The 13,463-nt window shown below is 39.8% G+C and overlaps 1 protein-coding gene across 4 annotated transcripts in view; it reads left to right on the forward strand.

Annotated features, from left to right (window-relative positions):
* DZIP1 (DAZ interacting zinc finger protein 1) overlaps positions 1-13,463 on the forward strand; it is a 72,806-nt gene that overhangs the window by 21,383 nt on the left and 37,960 nt on the right. For all 4 annotated transcript variants that reach the window (XM_070408747.1, XM_070408746.1, XM_070408750.1 and 1 more), the window contains 3 exons: positions 5,480-5,564; positions 8,404-8,528; positions 12,014-12,175. In XM_070408747.1, coding sequence (XP_070264848.1) covers positions 5,480-5,564; positions 8,404-8,528; positions 12,014-12,175 — 372 coding nt within the window. The remainder of the gene's footprint in view (positions 1-5,479; positions 5,565-8,403; positions 8,529-12,013; positions 12,176-13,463) is intronic.

Genomic DNA, 13,463 nt, shown 5'->3' on the forward strand with positions numbered 1-13,463 from the left:
TTGTTAATCTTATTTCTAAGGCAGAGTCTTTGTGCAAGAAATAGGATTTCTAAACCTCTTGATACTTCTCATTGAAAAGCATGATCTGACTTTTATTAAGCTTCTAATTACTATAAGATCTGTTATAAAGCACAGTGATGGTAGGTCAGATAGTGTTGGCTTTGGGGCCTGACAGACCAAGTTGTTGATGTGTATCAACAATTTATTCAAGTGGCTAGTATTCCATTGTGTACATGTATCAAAGTTTGTTAACCTTTAACCTTTGAATGATGTTTTGCCTGGTTCCAGTGTTTGGCTATTATGAATAATTCTGATATGAACATTCACATGCAGGTTTTTATGTGAACTTACGTGTGAGTGTTTTCTATGAAAAACACACAACTGGTAAAGAAAACAAATAACCCAACTAAAAAATGGGCCAAATAACCCAACTAATGAATTTCAGTGCTATGAAATTTTAAGTTCATAGCAAAATTGAGGGGAAGGTACAGAAAGTTCCCATATACTCTCTTGCCCCCACACATGCGTAGCTTCCTCCATTATCAATATCCTCCACCATAGTGGAAATTTATTGCAATTGATGAGCCTATATTGACACATCATTATCACCCAAAGTTCAGAGTATACTTATGGTTTGCTCTTGTGTTGTATATTCTATGGGTTTTGACAAATGTTTAATGACCTATATCCATCATTTTGGTAGTATACGGAGTATTCTCATTGCCCTAAAAATCCTCTGTGCTCTGCCTATTCATCCTCCTTGCCCTCCAAAACTGGCAACTACTGATCTTTTTACTGTTTCCATACTTTTGCCTTTTCCAGAATGTCCTATAGTTGGGCTCATACAGGATATAGCATTTTCATATTGGCTTCTTATACTTAGTAATATGCATTTCAGGTTTTTAATAAATGTGTTTGTATTGATTTTAGAGAGAGAGGTAGGGAGAGGGAGAGATAGAAACATCAATGAAAGAGAAACATCAATCAGCTACCTCCTGCATGCCCCCTACTGAAGATCTGGGGGCATGTTCTCTGACCGGGAATCAAACCCAGGACCTCTTGGTACATGATTGATGCTCAACCAACTGAGCCATACTGGCCAGGCCATTTCAGGTTCTTCCATGTCGCTTCAAGGTTTGCTGGCTCATTTCTTTTTAGTGTTGAGTAATATTCCGTTATCTAGTTGGACCATAGTTTATTCATTCACCTACTGAAGAACACCCTGGTTGCTTCCATGCTTGGGCAATTATTAAGAAAGTTTCTATAAACATCTTTATGAAGGTTTTTGTGTGGCCATAAATTTTTAATTCCTTTGAGTAAATGACAAGGAACGTGATTGCTGGGTTGTATGCTAAGACTGTGTTTAGTGTTGTATGAAACTGTCAAAGTGGCTCTTCCATGTTGCATTTCCATCAGCAGTGAATGAGAGTTCTGGCTGCTCCACATTCTCACCACCATTTTGTCAGTGGTCAATATTTTGGCCATTCTAATAGGTGTGTGGTGGTATCCCATTGCTTAAATTTGCATTTCCTTGATGGCATATTATGTGAAACATCATTTCATATGCTTATTTGCCATCTATATCTTTCCTCTGGTGAGGTGTCTATTAAGGTCTTTGGCCCATTTTTTAGTTGGGTTATTTGTTTTCTTCTTGTTGAGTTTTAAGAGTTCTTTATATAGTTTGTATAGCAATTCTTTACCAGTTGTGTGTTTTGCAAGTATTTTCTCTCAGTCTGTGTTTTGCCTTCTCATTCTCTTGACTTTGTCTTTTGCAGAGCAGAAGTTTTTAATTTTAATGAAGTTCTACTTATCAATTATTTTTTCATGGGTGTGTATTTGGCATTGTAACTAAGAAGGCATCACCATACCTAAGGTCATCTAGGTTTTCTCCTATGTTATTTTCTAGGAATTTTATAGTTTTGCATTTTACATTTAGGTCTGTGATCCACTTTGAGTTAGATTTGCACGGGGTATCAGTATATAAATTCTGTGTCTAGATCCATTTTTTCCCTTTATATATAGATGTCCATTTGTTCCAGCACCATTGTTGAAGAGACTATCTTTGTTCCCCTGTATTGCTTTTGCTTCTTTGTCAAAAAGCAGAAGACTATATTTATATAGGTTTATATCTGGGCACTCTACTCTGTTCCATTGATTTATTTGTCTATTTTTTAGACAATACAACAGTGTCTTGATTACTGTAAATCTACATAGTAAGTCTTAAAATTGGGTAGTATCAGTCTTCCAACTTTGTTCTTTGTCAATATTGTGTTGACTATTCTGGCTCTTATACTTCTTCCTATAAAATTTAGAATCAGTTTGTTAATTTGTTAAATTTAGAATCACAAAATAACTTGCTGGATTTTGATTGGGATTGCATTGAATCTATAGATCAAATTGGGAAGAACTGGTACCTTCCCATTTTGAGTCTTCTTATCCATTAACATGGACATCCATTTAATTCTTTGATTTTGTTCATCAGAATTTTGAAATTTTCCTTATTTAGATCTTGTACATATTTTGTTAGATTTATACCTAAATATTTCATTCTTGGGGAGTGCTGATGTAAATGGCATTGTGTTTTTAATTTCAAATTTCACTTACAATGTTAAAATATAGAAAAACAGTTGTTTTTAGTATATTAACCTTATATTCTGCAATTTTAAAATACCTGGTTATTAGTTTTCTGTCAATTCTTTTGGACTTTCTACATGGACATGTTGTCTGCAAACAAAGACATTTCTGTGTCTTCCTTATCAGTCTGTATATCTTTTATTTCATTTTCTTGTCTTATTGCATTGTATGGTGTTGAAAAGCAGTGGTGAGGGGATATCCTTGCCTTGTACCTGATCTTAGCTGGGAAGTTTTGAGTTTCTCACCATTAAGTATGATGTTAGCTATAGGTTTTTGTAGATAGTCTTTATTAAGTTGAAAGTTCCTCTCTCCCCTGGAATTTTTAACTCTCAAACCATCCACTCTCATCCTCAAGCAGTTTGTCAATTACAGTTTAGGTTTTCTTACCCTGCATTGGATCCTCTGGGGCTTTTTGCCGCTAAGTCTCTGCTCTGGTAAACTGTGACTCCAGGTCTCTCCAAGCTTGGGCAGTGGTTTGCCCTGTGTTCTCCCTTCTCTTACAGATCCCGGAAGAATTGATTTTTCAGTCTGTCCAGCTTTTTACTTGTTGTTAGGATGGAGTGGTGATTTTCAAGCTCCCTACCTGCCCATCCAGAAACTGTAAACCTCTTAGATTTGTCTTGTTGTTGTTTTTTTTTGGTCATACAGAAGTTTCATCATACAGTAGTAAAAATGTCAGTCTTCTCTGTTTGGAATAGGAATCCCTTCTGAGCTCATGACTGTTGTGTGTTATTAAAATAGTTAAAATATTATTTTCATTTTTGGAAATTAAAAGTTACTTCTAGGACAGCAGTTCTCAACCTGTGGGTCGTGACCCCTTTGGTGGTCCAGCAACCCTTTCACAGGGGTCGCCTAAGACCATCCTGCATATCAGATATTTACATTACGATTCATAACAGTAGCAACATTACAGTTATGAAGTAGCAACGAAAATAATTTTATGGTTGGGTCACAACATGAGGAACTATATTTAAAGGGCCAGAAGGTTGAGAACCACTGTTCTACGATTTCTCATCCACGCCCCCCCCCCCCCCCCCCCAAGTGCTGTGCATAGCCCCAGAGTTCACACTTACACCTGAGTCAATGTGGGAAGTCCCTAAAATACTGTGAGGCAACTAGAGCATTCATCATAAGCAGAAAAGGCTGAAAAGATTCTTTGAAGATTCTCTGAAATGCAATGCTGAGAAATATGCCATAACACTAGTTTTCTGGAACACTAGAACTTGACGTTGTGATGCAGCCATACTAAGAGTAAGGCAGTACAGGAATAGACGAACATGTAAATAGCACAATGGAGATGAAACAGTGGAACCCAAACTGAGAGAAAATCTGCAGGACAAATGTTCAGTTTCTTCAGCAGAAGAATTGCAAGGAAAAAAGAGACGGAGTAGCAATCTATAGACTAAAAGAGAATTAAGGGATGTAACAATCAATTGCAAAATATGGCTTTATTTGGATCCTGATTTAAAACAAACTAAAAATATTTTCTAAGACAATGTGTGAAATATTGGGGAAAATAAACAAATGGTTGGATATTTGTTGAATATAAAGGAATTAATATTCATGTTTTAAAAGGTAGAATAATGATATTATGATTGTATTCAAAGAAAGTCCTTTTATGCCATGACCAGTGTGGCTAAGTGGTTTGAGTGTAGGCCTGGGTACCAAAGGGTCACAGGTTTGATTCCCAGTCAAGGGCACATACCTGGGTCGCAGGTTGGCTCCCTGCCCCAGTGTGTGTGTAGGGGTGTGTAGGGGGGGAGTTGGGGGGGGGAATGCAGGAGGCAACCAGTCGATGTGTCTCTCTCACATCAATGTTTCTCTCTCTCTTTCTCTTCCCCTCCCTCCCTTCCACGCTCTCTGAAAAGCAATGGAAAAAATATCCTCAGGTGAGGATTAACAGCAACAACAAAAACAACCCCCCAAAAAACAAAACAAAACAAGGAAGTCCTTTTAGAGATAAATTCTGAAATATTGACAAATGAAATATGTAATATCCAGGATTCATTTCAAAGTAATCCAGGGGTGAGGATATAAATAAAACAAGTTGAATTTTTGCTTAAATTTTGAATCAGTGTTTAAATGGAAAATAGAGATCTGGTAGAACTGATTTTTTTTCTCCCAGTAAATTCATTTTAGGAGGCCAAATATTTCTACAGCATTTGTTTAATTGTTTATTAATGCTGGCCTCCGGGGACAAAGCTGTGAATAATATAGACAAGAGTCAGTGCTCTTAGGAACCCAGAGGGATTAGGCAGGAGACAATAAACAAGTGAAAGTAAATAAATGTGAAAATGTTAACTAGCGAGATGTCCAATGATGAAAATAAGACAATGTGATGGGACAGTGACCGGCAGAAGGACCATCCTCGAAGATCTTGTTGAGGACGTGCCACTCATCCCCAGTGTAGAAAATGCTTCATAAACGACATCCTGAATGTCAAGTAGGGGTCAGTCAGGGGAAGATCTAGGGAAGGTTCAGGCAGGGAACCAGCCCATGCAAAGGCTCTGAGGTTGGTCCACTTGAGAGACGAACGAAGACTAGCATTGCTGGAGTGTCCCCACAAGGTGGTGGTGATAGGCTAGGCACCACAAGTCTAATGGGAGCAGTGCTAGGGATTCCAGAAAGCAGCATGATGGGCTACTTTAACTGTTCAGTGATAGTTTCCAGAACGCCCTTGTTTTATATTTGTCTTTTTAGTCATACTTTCAGTATCCCTTGCCAGGATGAGATCTTTTGGGGGAAAGCCCCCAAGAGGTAGTGCTCCAGGTGCCTGGATTTTAATAGACATTAGGTGAAGGACACTCGTTAAGGCCACTTTGATTTGTTACTATCTCCTTTTCAGTGCCATTTTTGTGACAAGGCCTTTATGAACCAAGCCTTTCTACAAAGTCATATTCAGCGCCGTCACCCTGAAGATTCTCACCTTGGTAAGTAATGAGCTCAACTTTAATGAGCTGTTTTCTTTCTGGTAATTTTTTTCTTTTTCTAGTGCATTTCTCAATCCTTTTAAAAGGAAGTATCGCTGTCCTTGTCCATTCATGAAGTAAATATTGAGCCCCTACTATGTGCCAGGCACTGTGCTAGGGGTGGGGATACAGCCCCAAGTGAAGCAGACTCACTCCTGCATTCTAATGGGAGGGGCAGAGGAAACATGCTTAAATGAATGAATGATTCTTTTAAAATGGTGGCAAGTGCAATGAAGAAAATAAGTCATGAGAATGGGATGGAGAATGACTCTTGGGTAATCAGCAAAGGCTTCACCGAGGAGGTAATATTTGATCAGAAACCACAATGATGAGTAGATCCCAGTTTGGGGAAAATCTGAGAAATGAATGTTCTAGGTCAGGGGAACTCTGAAGGTGAGAGATATGAGGGGTAGGTAGGACAGTGTGTTTGAGGACCAGACAGAAGGTTGGTGGAGTAGAGGGAGCAAGGCAGTGATATGTGGTGTCATTGGAGCGGAAGAGGCCAAGTCCCTTGAATGCCCTGAGTAGGAATGTGAGTGTTTTTATAAGTGTAATGGGAAGCCATGGGAGGATTTTAAGTATGGGGGGAGGAGAGGGAGACACAATCTAATTTGTACCTAAGAATGACCCCTTTAGCTGCTGGTGGAGCATAAACTGTAGGGGCAGTGGTGGAAGCGGGTAGAAGAGTGAGGAGGCTGCAAGAGTAGCCTAGGTGAGAGAAGGTGGCAACTGGACCACGATGGTACCAGGAAAGATGGAAGAAGTAAAGATAGAGAGGGTATATTTGAGGTACAGCCCACAGAGATGAAGCAAAGCCGATCCTGGGTTTTTGCCTGTATGTTTGGGTGAATGGCAATGATGTTTCCCAAGAGGAGAAGCCTAGGGGCAGGAGGCAGGTTGAGAGAGGAAGGAGAATGGAGAGTCTATGTTGGCCATGGGTAAACTTGAGTCACACATACAATTGCCATACAAGTGAAGATGCTGGAGGTCTGGAGGTCAAGGTGGAGGCCCAGGCTGGGGATAGAAACATGGGAGTTGTTAGCAGAGCTCGGTGGGGTGAGGTCACCTAGACAGAGAAGAGAGGATAGCTAAGGGCCAGCTCCAAGGCTCTCCCAACAGTTTATAGCCCTGTCAACAGGTTATGGCCAGAGTTTGCATTTTGGGAGCTCAGGAGGAACAGCTGAGGAGAGTTAGAAATAGCAGTTATGGAGGCAGGAGAGAAACCCGTGGAGTGTGTGATCATGGAAACCAAGGGAAATAAGTGTTTCAAAAAGGAGACACTAGTCAGTTGTAGCCAATGTTCCTGAGACACAGAGTAAGATGAAGGCTGAGAATGATTGTTGTTATCACTATGGCTATTGGGGAACTTTGACATAGTAGCTTGGGTGGATGGGTGGGGACAGAATTCTGAATGGAGTGAGCTGAGCTGAGAGTCAGGCGAGGACATGGTCATGTGGATTACAGACATTTATGTGTTTTCTGGGAAGGAGAGCAGGGACATGAGGCATTACCTGGAGGGAAATGTGGGATCGAGGGGAAATGTTGGTTTTTTTTGATGTGGGAGATACTCAGATGTGTTTGGATACAGATGTGAATTAACCAGTGTGTAGAAGGGGAAACTAAAGAAGCAGGAGAGGGAAATGGTTCTGTGGTTTATCAAGGAACCAGATTTCCTGGTACTTAAATGTTCTCTAAAATAAGGAATGCAACATCTAAGTGTCCCCAAGCAGATCAAAGCGTTCTGTAGACTGTTACCGTAATCCACAGAAATTCTTATTATAATCTTACATATGTTTAGTATCTAGACATGTGTACTTCTAGCTTGTTGCTCAGTGCCTACTTTCCTTTCCCGTTTGGGCCAATCTGTTTCCATTTCTGCCTTTTTTAGGTAAATAGATTTATTTAGGAATTAGCTAAGCTTTATGTAAACAATATAAACAGTATAACATTCCATTTATAAACCATGGTCTACTAATTGAATTTAGCAATATATTGGAGAAATTGGAAAGATTAAATATTTTAATTAATCTACCATTCTTCAGTGTGAAACTGACTTTCTTTCTCTTCTGTTTCAGTATCTTATTCTATCTCATACTCGTTTCAGAGAACACTTCACACTCTGAAATGAGTATTATTTCTTCAGGTCATCTTTGAGATTCTGACTTTCTACTTTGGTTTCCATACCTTTCATGTCTACTCTCACAGACACATGTATATCCATTCAGTCATGTGTACATCTGCATGTAAGTACATGTACATAAATATTCCTCCTTTCACTTGTTGCTTCCTTTTACAACTTTTCAGTACCTCGCTTTTGCCCCGTTGACAGGTTATGGCCCGAGTTTGCCAGCCTCTTCTTGTTTTAGCACTACAGGGGTTCTCAGGGGCGTTCGGTGGGAGCAGAAGGATGGCGACCTCAGAGATTTCACTATGGTGGTACCTGCAGGGAAAGCCATCGCTTCCCTTCTCTGATTGAGACAGGCATCTCGAAGAAGGGCCCAGGGTTCTTCCTTGTCACCATTAATGCTCCCTGAATGGGCTCTCATACTGTCTCTGCGGGATAATCCAACCTCCACAGGGTGGCTGGAAGAATCTGCTAAAAACAACTCAGTGCCCAATAATCCAAAGGACTGCAAATAAACACTAAGTAGCAAAAATTGGCTCATGTGGCATAGAAAAAGTAATCTCCCAAGTAAGAGCACTTTCCTTTGTCTTATCAATAGAACTCTACCCCATAGTTTTCAGATAGGTTTCATATACATAGGTTTCAGAGTTTAACAAGATGTTTCTGTTGCAACAGAGTATAAGAAAAAGGAACTGACCCATAAGCTCCAGAATGAGGTGGACATGTTGAAGGAGCAGCTGCAGCTCACCAAGTCTCAGCTAGAGGCTTCCCAGCACGCCCACGCAGTCAGATTCTCTGAGGTATGAGACCAAATTTCCAAACAATGGTCTGTTGGGAAGGATTGGCAGCAATTCCTTTTAAATGTTTTGTAGAATTCACCAATGACGCCATCTCGTCCTGGGCTTTTCTTTATTGGGAGTTTTTTTGTTTGTTTGTTTTGGGGCGTTTTTTTACATTTTTTTAAAAAATGTATTTTTATTGTGTTCAGAGAGGAAGGGAGAGGAGAGAGAGAGAGACAGAAACGTCAATGATGAGAGAGAATCACCAATTGGCTCTCTCCTGTATGCCCCCTACTGGGGGGATTGAGCCCACGACCCGGGCATGTGCCCTGACCGCTGGTTCCTGGGTGGACGTTCAAACACTGAGCCATGCCAGCTAGGCTGTTGGGAGGTTTTTGGTTACTGACTCAATTTCCTTACTCCTTATTGCTCTGTTCAGATCTCCTCTTTCTTCACGATTCAGTCTTGGTGTAGGTATGCATGTTTGAAGGATTTTACCCATTTCTTCTAGATTGTCCAATTTGTTGGCATATAATTGTTCCTGGTAGTTTCTTATTATCCTTTGTAATTCTGTGCTATCAGTTGTAATGTCCCCTCTTTCATTTATAATTTTATTTGAGTCCTCTCTCTGTCTTGGTTAGTCTAGCTAAAGGTTTCTCAATTTTTATTTTTTTAAAGAACCAATTCTTAGTTTTGTTGATCTTTTCTGTTGTTTTCCTAGTCTTTATTATATTGATTGCTGCTCTAATCTTTATTATTTCCATCCCTCTGCTAACTTTGGGCTTAGCTTGTTTTTGTTTTTTTTTAAATTATTTGAGATGTAATATTAGGCTGTTTATCTGTGATTTCTTTTTTAATATAGTTGTTTTTAGCTATTAAAGTTTCTTAGAACTGCTTTTGTTGCATCCCACAAGTTTTAGTATGTTGTTTCCATTTTCTTTCCTCTCAAGATATTTTTTTAAAAGATATTTTTATTGATTTCAGAGAGGAAGGTAGAGAGAGAGATAGAAACATCTATAATGAGAATCATTGATTGGCTGCCTCCTGCAGGCCCCCTACTGGGGATTGAGCCCGCAACCCAGGCTTGTGCCCTTGATCAGAATCCAACCTGGGACCCTTCAGTCCATAGGCTGATGAGTGGATCGGACCCTTCAGTCCACTGAACCAAACCGGTGAGGGCTCAAGATATTTTTATTTCCTTTTTTGTGTATTCTTTGATTTATTGGTTGTTCAGAAGTGTGTTGTTTAATTTTCACATATTTGTGAATTTTCCAATTTTCCTCCTGTTACTAATTTCTAGTGTCATACCACTGTGGTCAGAAAAGACGCTTGAGCCCTGGCTGGGTAGAGCATTGTCATGATATGCCAAGGTTGCAGGTTCAATCCCTGGTCAGGGCACATACAAGAATCAACCAATAAATGCATAAATAAGTGGAACAACTAATCGATGTTTCTCTCTTTCTCTCCCTTTTTCTCTCTCCCTAAAATCAATTAAAAAATTTAAAAAGATGCTTGATATAATTTCAGTCTTCTCGAATTTGTTAATACTTGTTTTGTGATCTATCCTAGAGAATGTTCCATGTGCACTAAGAATGTGTGTCTGCTGCTTTATGTTCTGTATATGTCTGTTAGGTTCATTTGATCTATAGCAGCAATTTTCAAACAGTGTGCTGCAAGAATTTTTAAAACATGCAATATGCAATACCTGACTATTTAGTCAGGGGCACTGACCTCTTTTCCCTTAGATTGTCAAATTAAAAAAAAATGACAACAGCCAACACAACAATAGCCATCTGGTGTGAATGAATTAAAATTATACCTTTTTTTTGTCAGATTGGGAAAAACATATATTTTTTGGTGTGCCACAGAACTTTAGTAATCAGTTTATATGTGACATGAGATGAAAAAGGTTGAAAATTGCTGATCTATAGTGTTAAGTCCTGTTTTTCTTCATTGATTTTCTATCTGGATGATCTATCCATTGTTGAGAGCAGGGTATTAAAATCCTCTATGATTGTATTGCTATTTATTTCTCCTTTTTGTCCTATTTGCTTTATATATTTAGGTGCTCCAATGTTGGATGTATACATATTTATAATTCTTATATCTTCATGATGAATTCACCCCTTTATCATTATAGAATGACCTTCTTTGTTTCTTGAGATTTCTTTTTAATGTAGGCATTTACAGCTCTAAATTTCCCTCTAGGCACTAATTGGCTGCTTCCCTTTTTTGGTGCGTTGTGCTTTAATTTTCATTCATCTTAAAGTATTTTCTAATTACGCTAGTGAGTTTAAGAGTATATCTGTGTGGCGCGGTTACGGTGTTTTGGCCAGGTTCAAACCTCGGACTAATGAAAGGACAGGGTCCTCTCATTGACACGTGCAAGTCCCAGCTGGAGGGCAGGTCCCTCCCAGCACAATCATAGCCAACGGCTGTGGTTGTAAGCTTGAACCTATGGTCCAAATACATAGCCCCACATGCCTTGTGCTAGAGTTCAGGTGCATGTAGTGGAGTAGGGTTGGAGCTCACGAGAATGCTGTAAACAACGTGATCACACCCCTGCTTTGCCTCGTGGCATCTGCTATAAAATAAAGACACGGCTTGTAGGTGCTGTCTCCTCATTAGGGAGCAGCATCCCACCGAGACCCAGCTTTCATCCTCTTGTCTGTCTTTTCTCAATCCTTTCACACACCCCCTCCCCTGCCCCCACTCAGGGTCACTGAACCATGCTGAGCTGGCATGGCACATAAGGCGCCCTGGGGCTAAGTATGCCATGGCCGTGCCGGCTCCCCACATATATCATTCAATCTTCACATATTTTTATTTTTCAGTTTTTCTTCTATTATTGATTTCTGACTTTACTCCATTGTGGTTGAAGAATATAGTTTGCATGATTTCAATCTTTTACAATTTATTGAGACTCATTTTGTGGCCTAACACCTGGTCTCTTCTGCTGAATCTCCTATGTGCATTTACCAAGACTGCATATTCTGTTGTCGTTGGGTGCAGTGTTCTTTCTGTATATGTTTGTTAGGTCATGTTTGTATATAGTTTGTTCAAGTCCCCATTTAGGTTAAAAAACACCTGAGGATCATTGAGAAATCAAAGGCTGATTTGAATTTACCTTATGTAAATATGAATTTGTGTTTTGGAGGGTGAGATGCCCAAATTGATATGGAATCAAGAAAGCCCCAATAGACTTGGTCTTTTAAAGTATATTTACACTTTATATATTATTGCATGTTTATGCTACAAGTTCACAGATCACAGAACTCTTGATTCTTTGGGCATTTGTATTTTAAGGATGTAAGAATGTATGTTGCCTTTGGTTTGTAAAAATTGTTGTGTACAGACCTGCCATTATATGAAGTGTTTTTGCAAGCCTTACTGAAATATGCAATACTAGCTGACACATTTGCGGTGAAGCTGTGCTAACTGATTTAAAATTGTACATGTTTGCTTTACATCGGAAGTTTTAAAACCATGTTTTAAAATAATTTCAGGAATATGAAATTCAGAAAACAAAAGAGGAAGAATTACTGAAGTTATTTCATAGGTGGAAAGAAGAAGAAAAGGAGAAATTTGCTGATGAAATGGAAAAATTCAAGGAAATGTGTAAGAAGGAGTTTAAAGAATTAACTTCCAAGAATTCAGCATTAGAATATGTAAGTATTAACCTGAGAAGTCCTTATAGTACTGGTAGAATTGTTGCCTTGAAAGGTGGTGTTAGAGCGGCATTATGACTACCTGATCCAAAAGATCCTTAATTGTGCCCAGGCCCAGGCACCCCTCGTCCCTGAGAGTCTTGAGGGAGCTCGAAACATACAGAAGACACAGCGAGTCAGAAAAGTAGGAGCTTTGTTCATTTGAACGGATGACAGAACAGGGTCCCCCTTTTGTTAGCCAGTTAAGTTTACAAAAGCTTAAACCATAAACCGTTCCCTGAGTTTTGGAACTTTCCAGGAAAGGCTGACACACATCACCAATGTGGGAGGGAAAGGAAGCCAATTCAGAAAGACAGAGGGAGAACCTTTGCCAGGCCTGGCTGGTCTGGAGCGGGCAGAATGTGGCTAAATGAGCCCCTCTCCCCTGTGGGAGTGGCCTTGCCCTGGTTACATGCATAGATGACAGAGACACGCCTCGCTGGGCTGGGACCTTCATCTCCTGTGAGCGTCTTCTACACATGGTGGCCTCTGTCATCCAGCTAAGAATAATCTGAGCTTGCTGGACAGCTCAGTGCTGAGTGATCCTTAGGGAAAAAGAAACAAGGGACACAAGGGACGATCTTTGAGCTCCCTCTAGGGGCCAACACATTGTATAAATGAAAACAGAGGGATATTTTGGGGATACTGCTAAGATCCTTCTCTAAAATGCACCCTGAACTCTCACATAAGGGTAGGCAAGCCACCTGTGAACTAGATCTGACCCACCCCTGTTTTTGTATGGCTCTTGCGCTAACAAAGGTTTTTACATTTTTAAATGGTTGAAAAAGTCAAAAGAAGACTATTTCATGACATAGGAAAATGATATAAAGTTCCCATTTCAGTGTCCACAATTACATTTTTTTTAGAACACAACCACACTCATTCCTTTACACTTTGTCTGTGGTGCTCTTGTGCTGGGCCCGTAGAGTTGAGTGGTCATGACCAAGATCCTATGCGTCTAGCAGAACCAGAAATGTTTGCTATGGGCTCTTTACAGGAAGAGAATGACAGCCGCTGTCATACCTTTATAGGCAGAAGAGTAACAACTGGTGGAGGTGAAATGGATGTTTATGGTACTGTTCTTCCACCTTTCAAAGTTGTGATCTCAAAAAAAGTTGGGGGGAAATAATATCGGATGGCGCTCTGTGTCCTTTCTGTAGGGATTCCTTCAGGAAACTTCCTGTGGGTTCAGTTAGCCCCATATTATCTTTCCTTAGTTGCTGCTCTTCTTCCTAAGCATCAGCACCTA

The sequence above is a fragment of the Myotis yumanensis genome, unplaced genomic scaffold, assembly GCF_028538775.1.
Source record: "Myotis yumanensis isolate MYYU_CA2020_CCGP unplaced genomic scaffold, mMyoYum1.0.hap1 SCAF_3, whole genome shotgun sequence".
In the NCBI taxonomy this organism is placed as follows: domain Eukaryota; kingdom Metazoa; phylum Chordata; class Mammalia; order Chiroptera; family Vespertilionidae; genus Myotis; species Myotis yumanensis.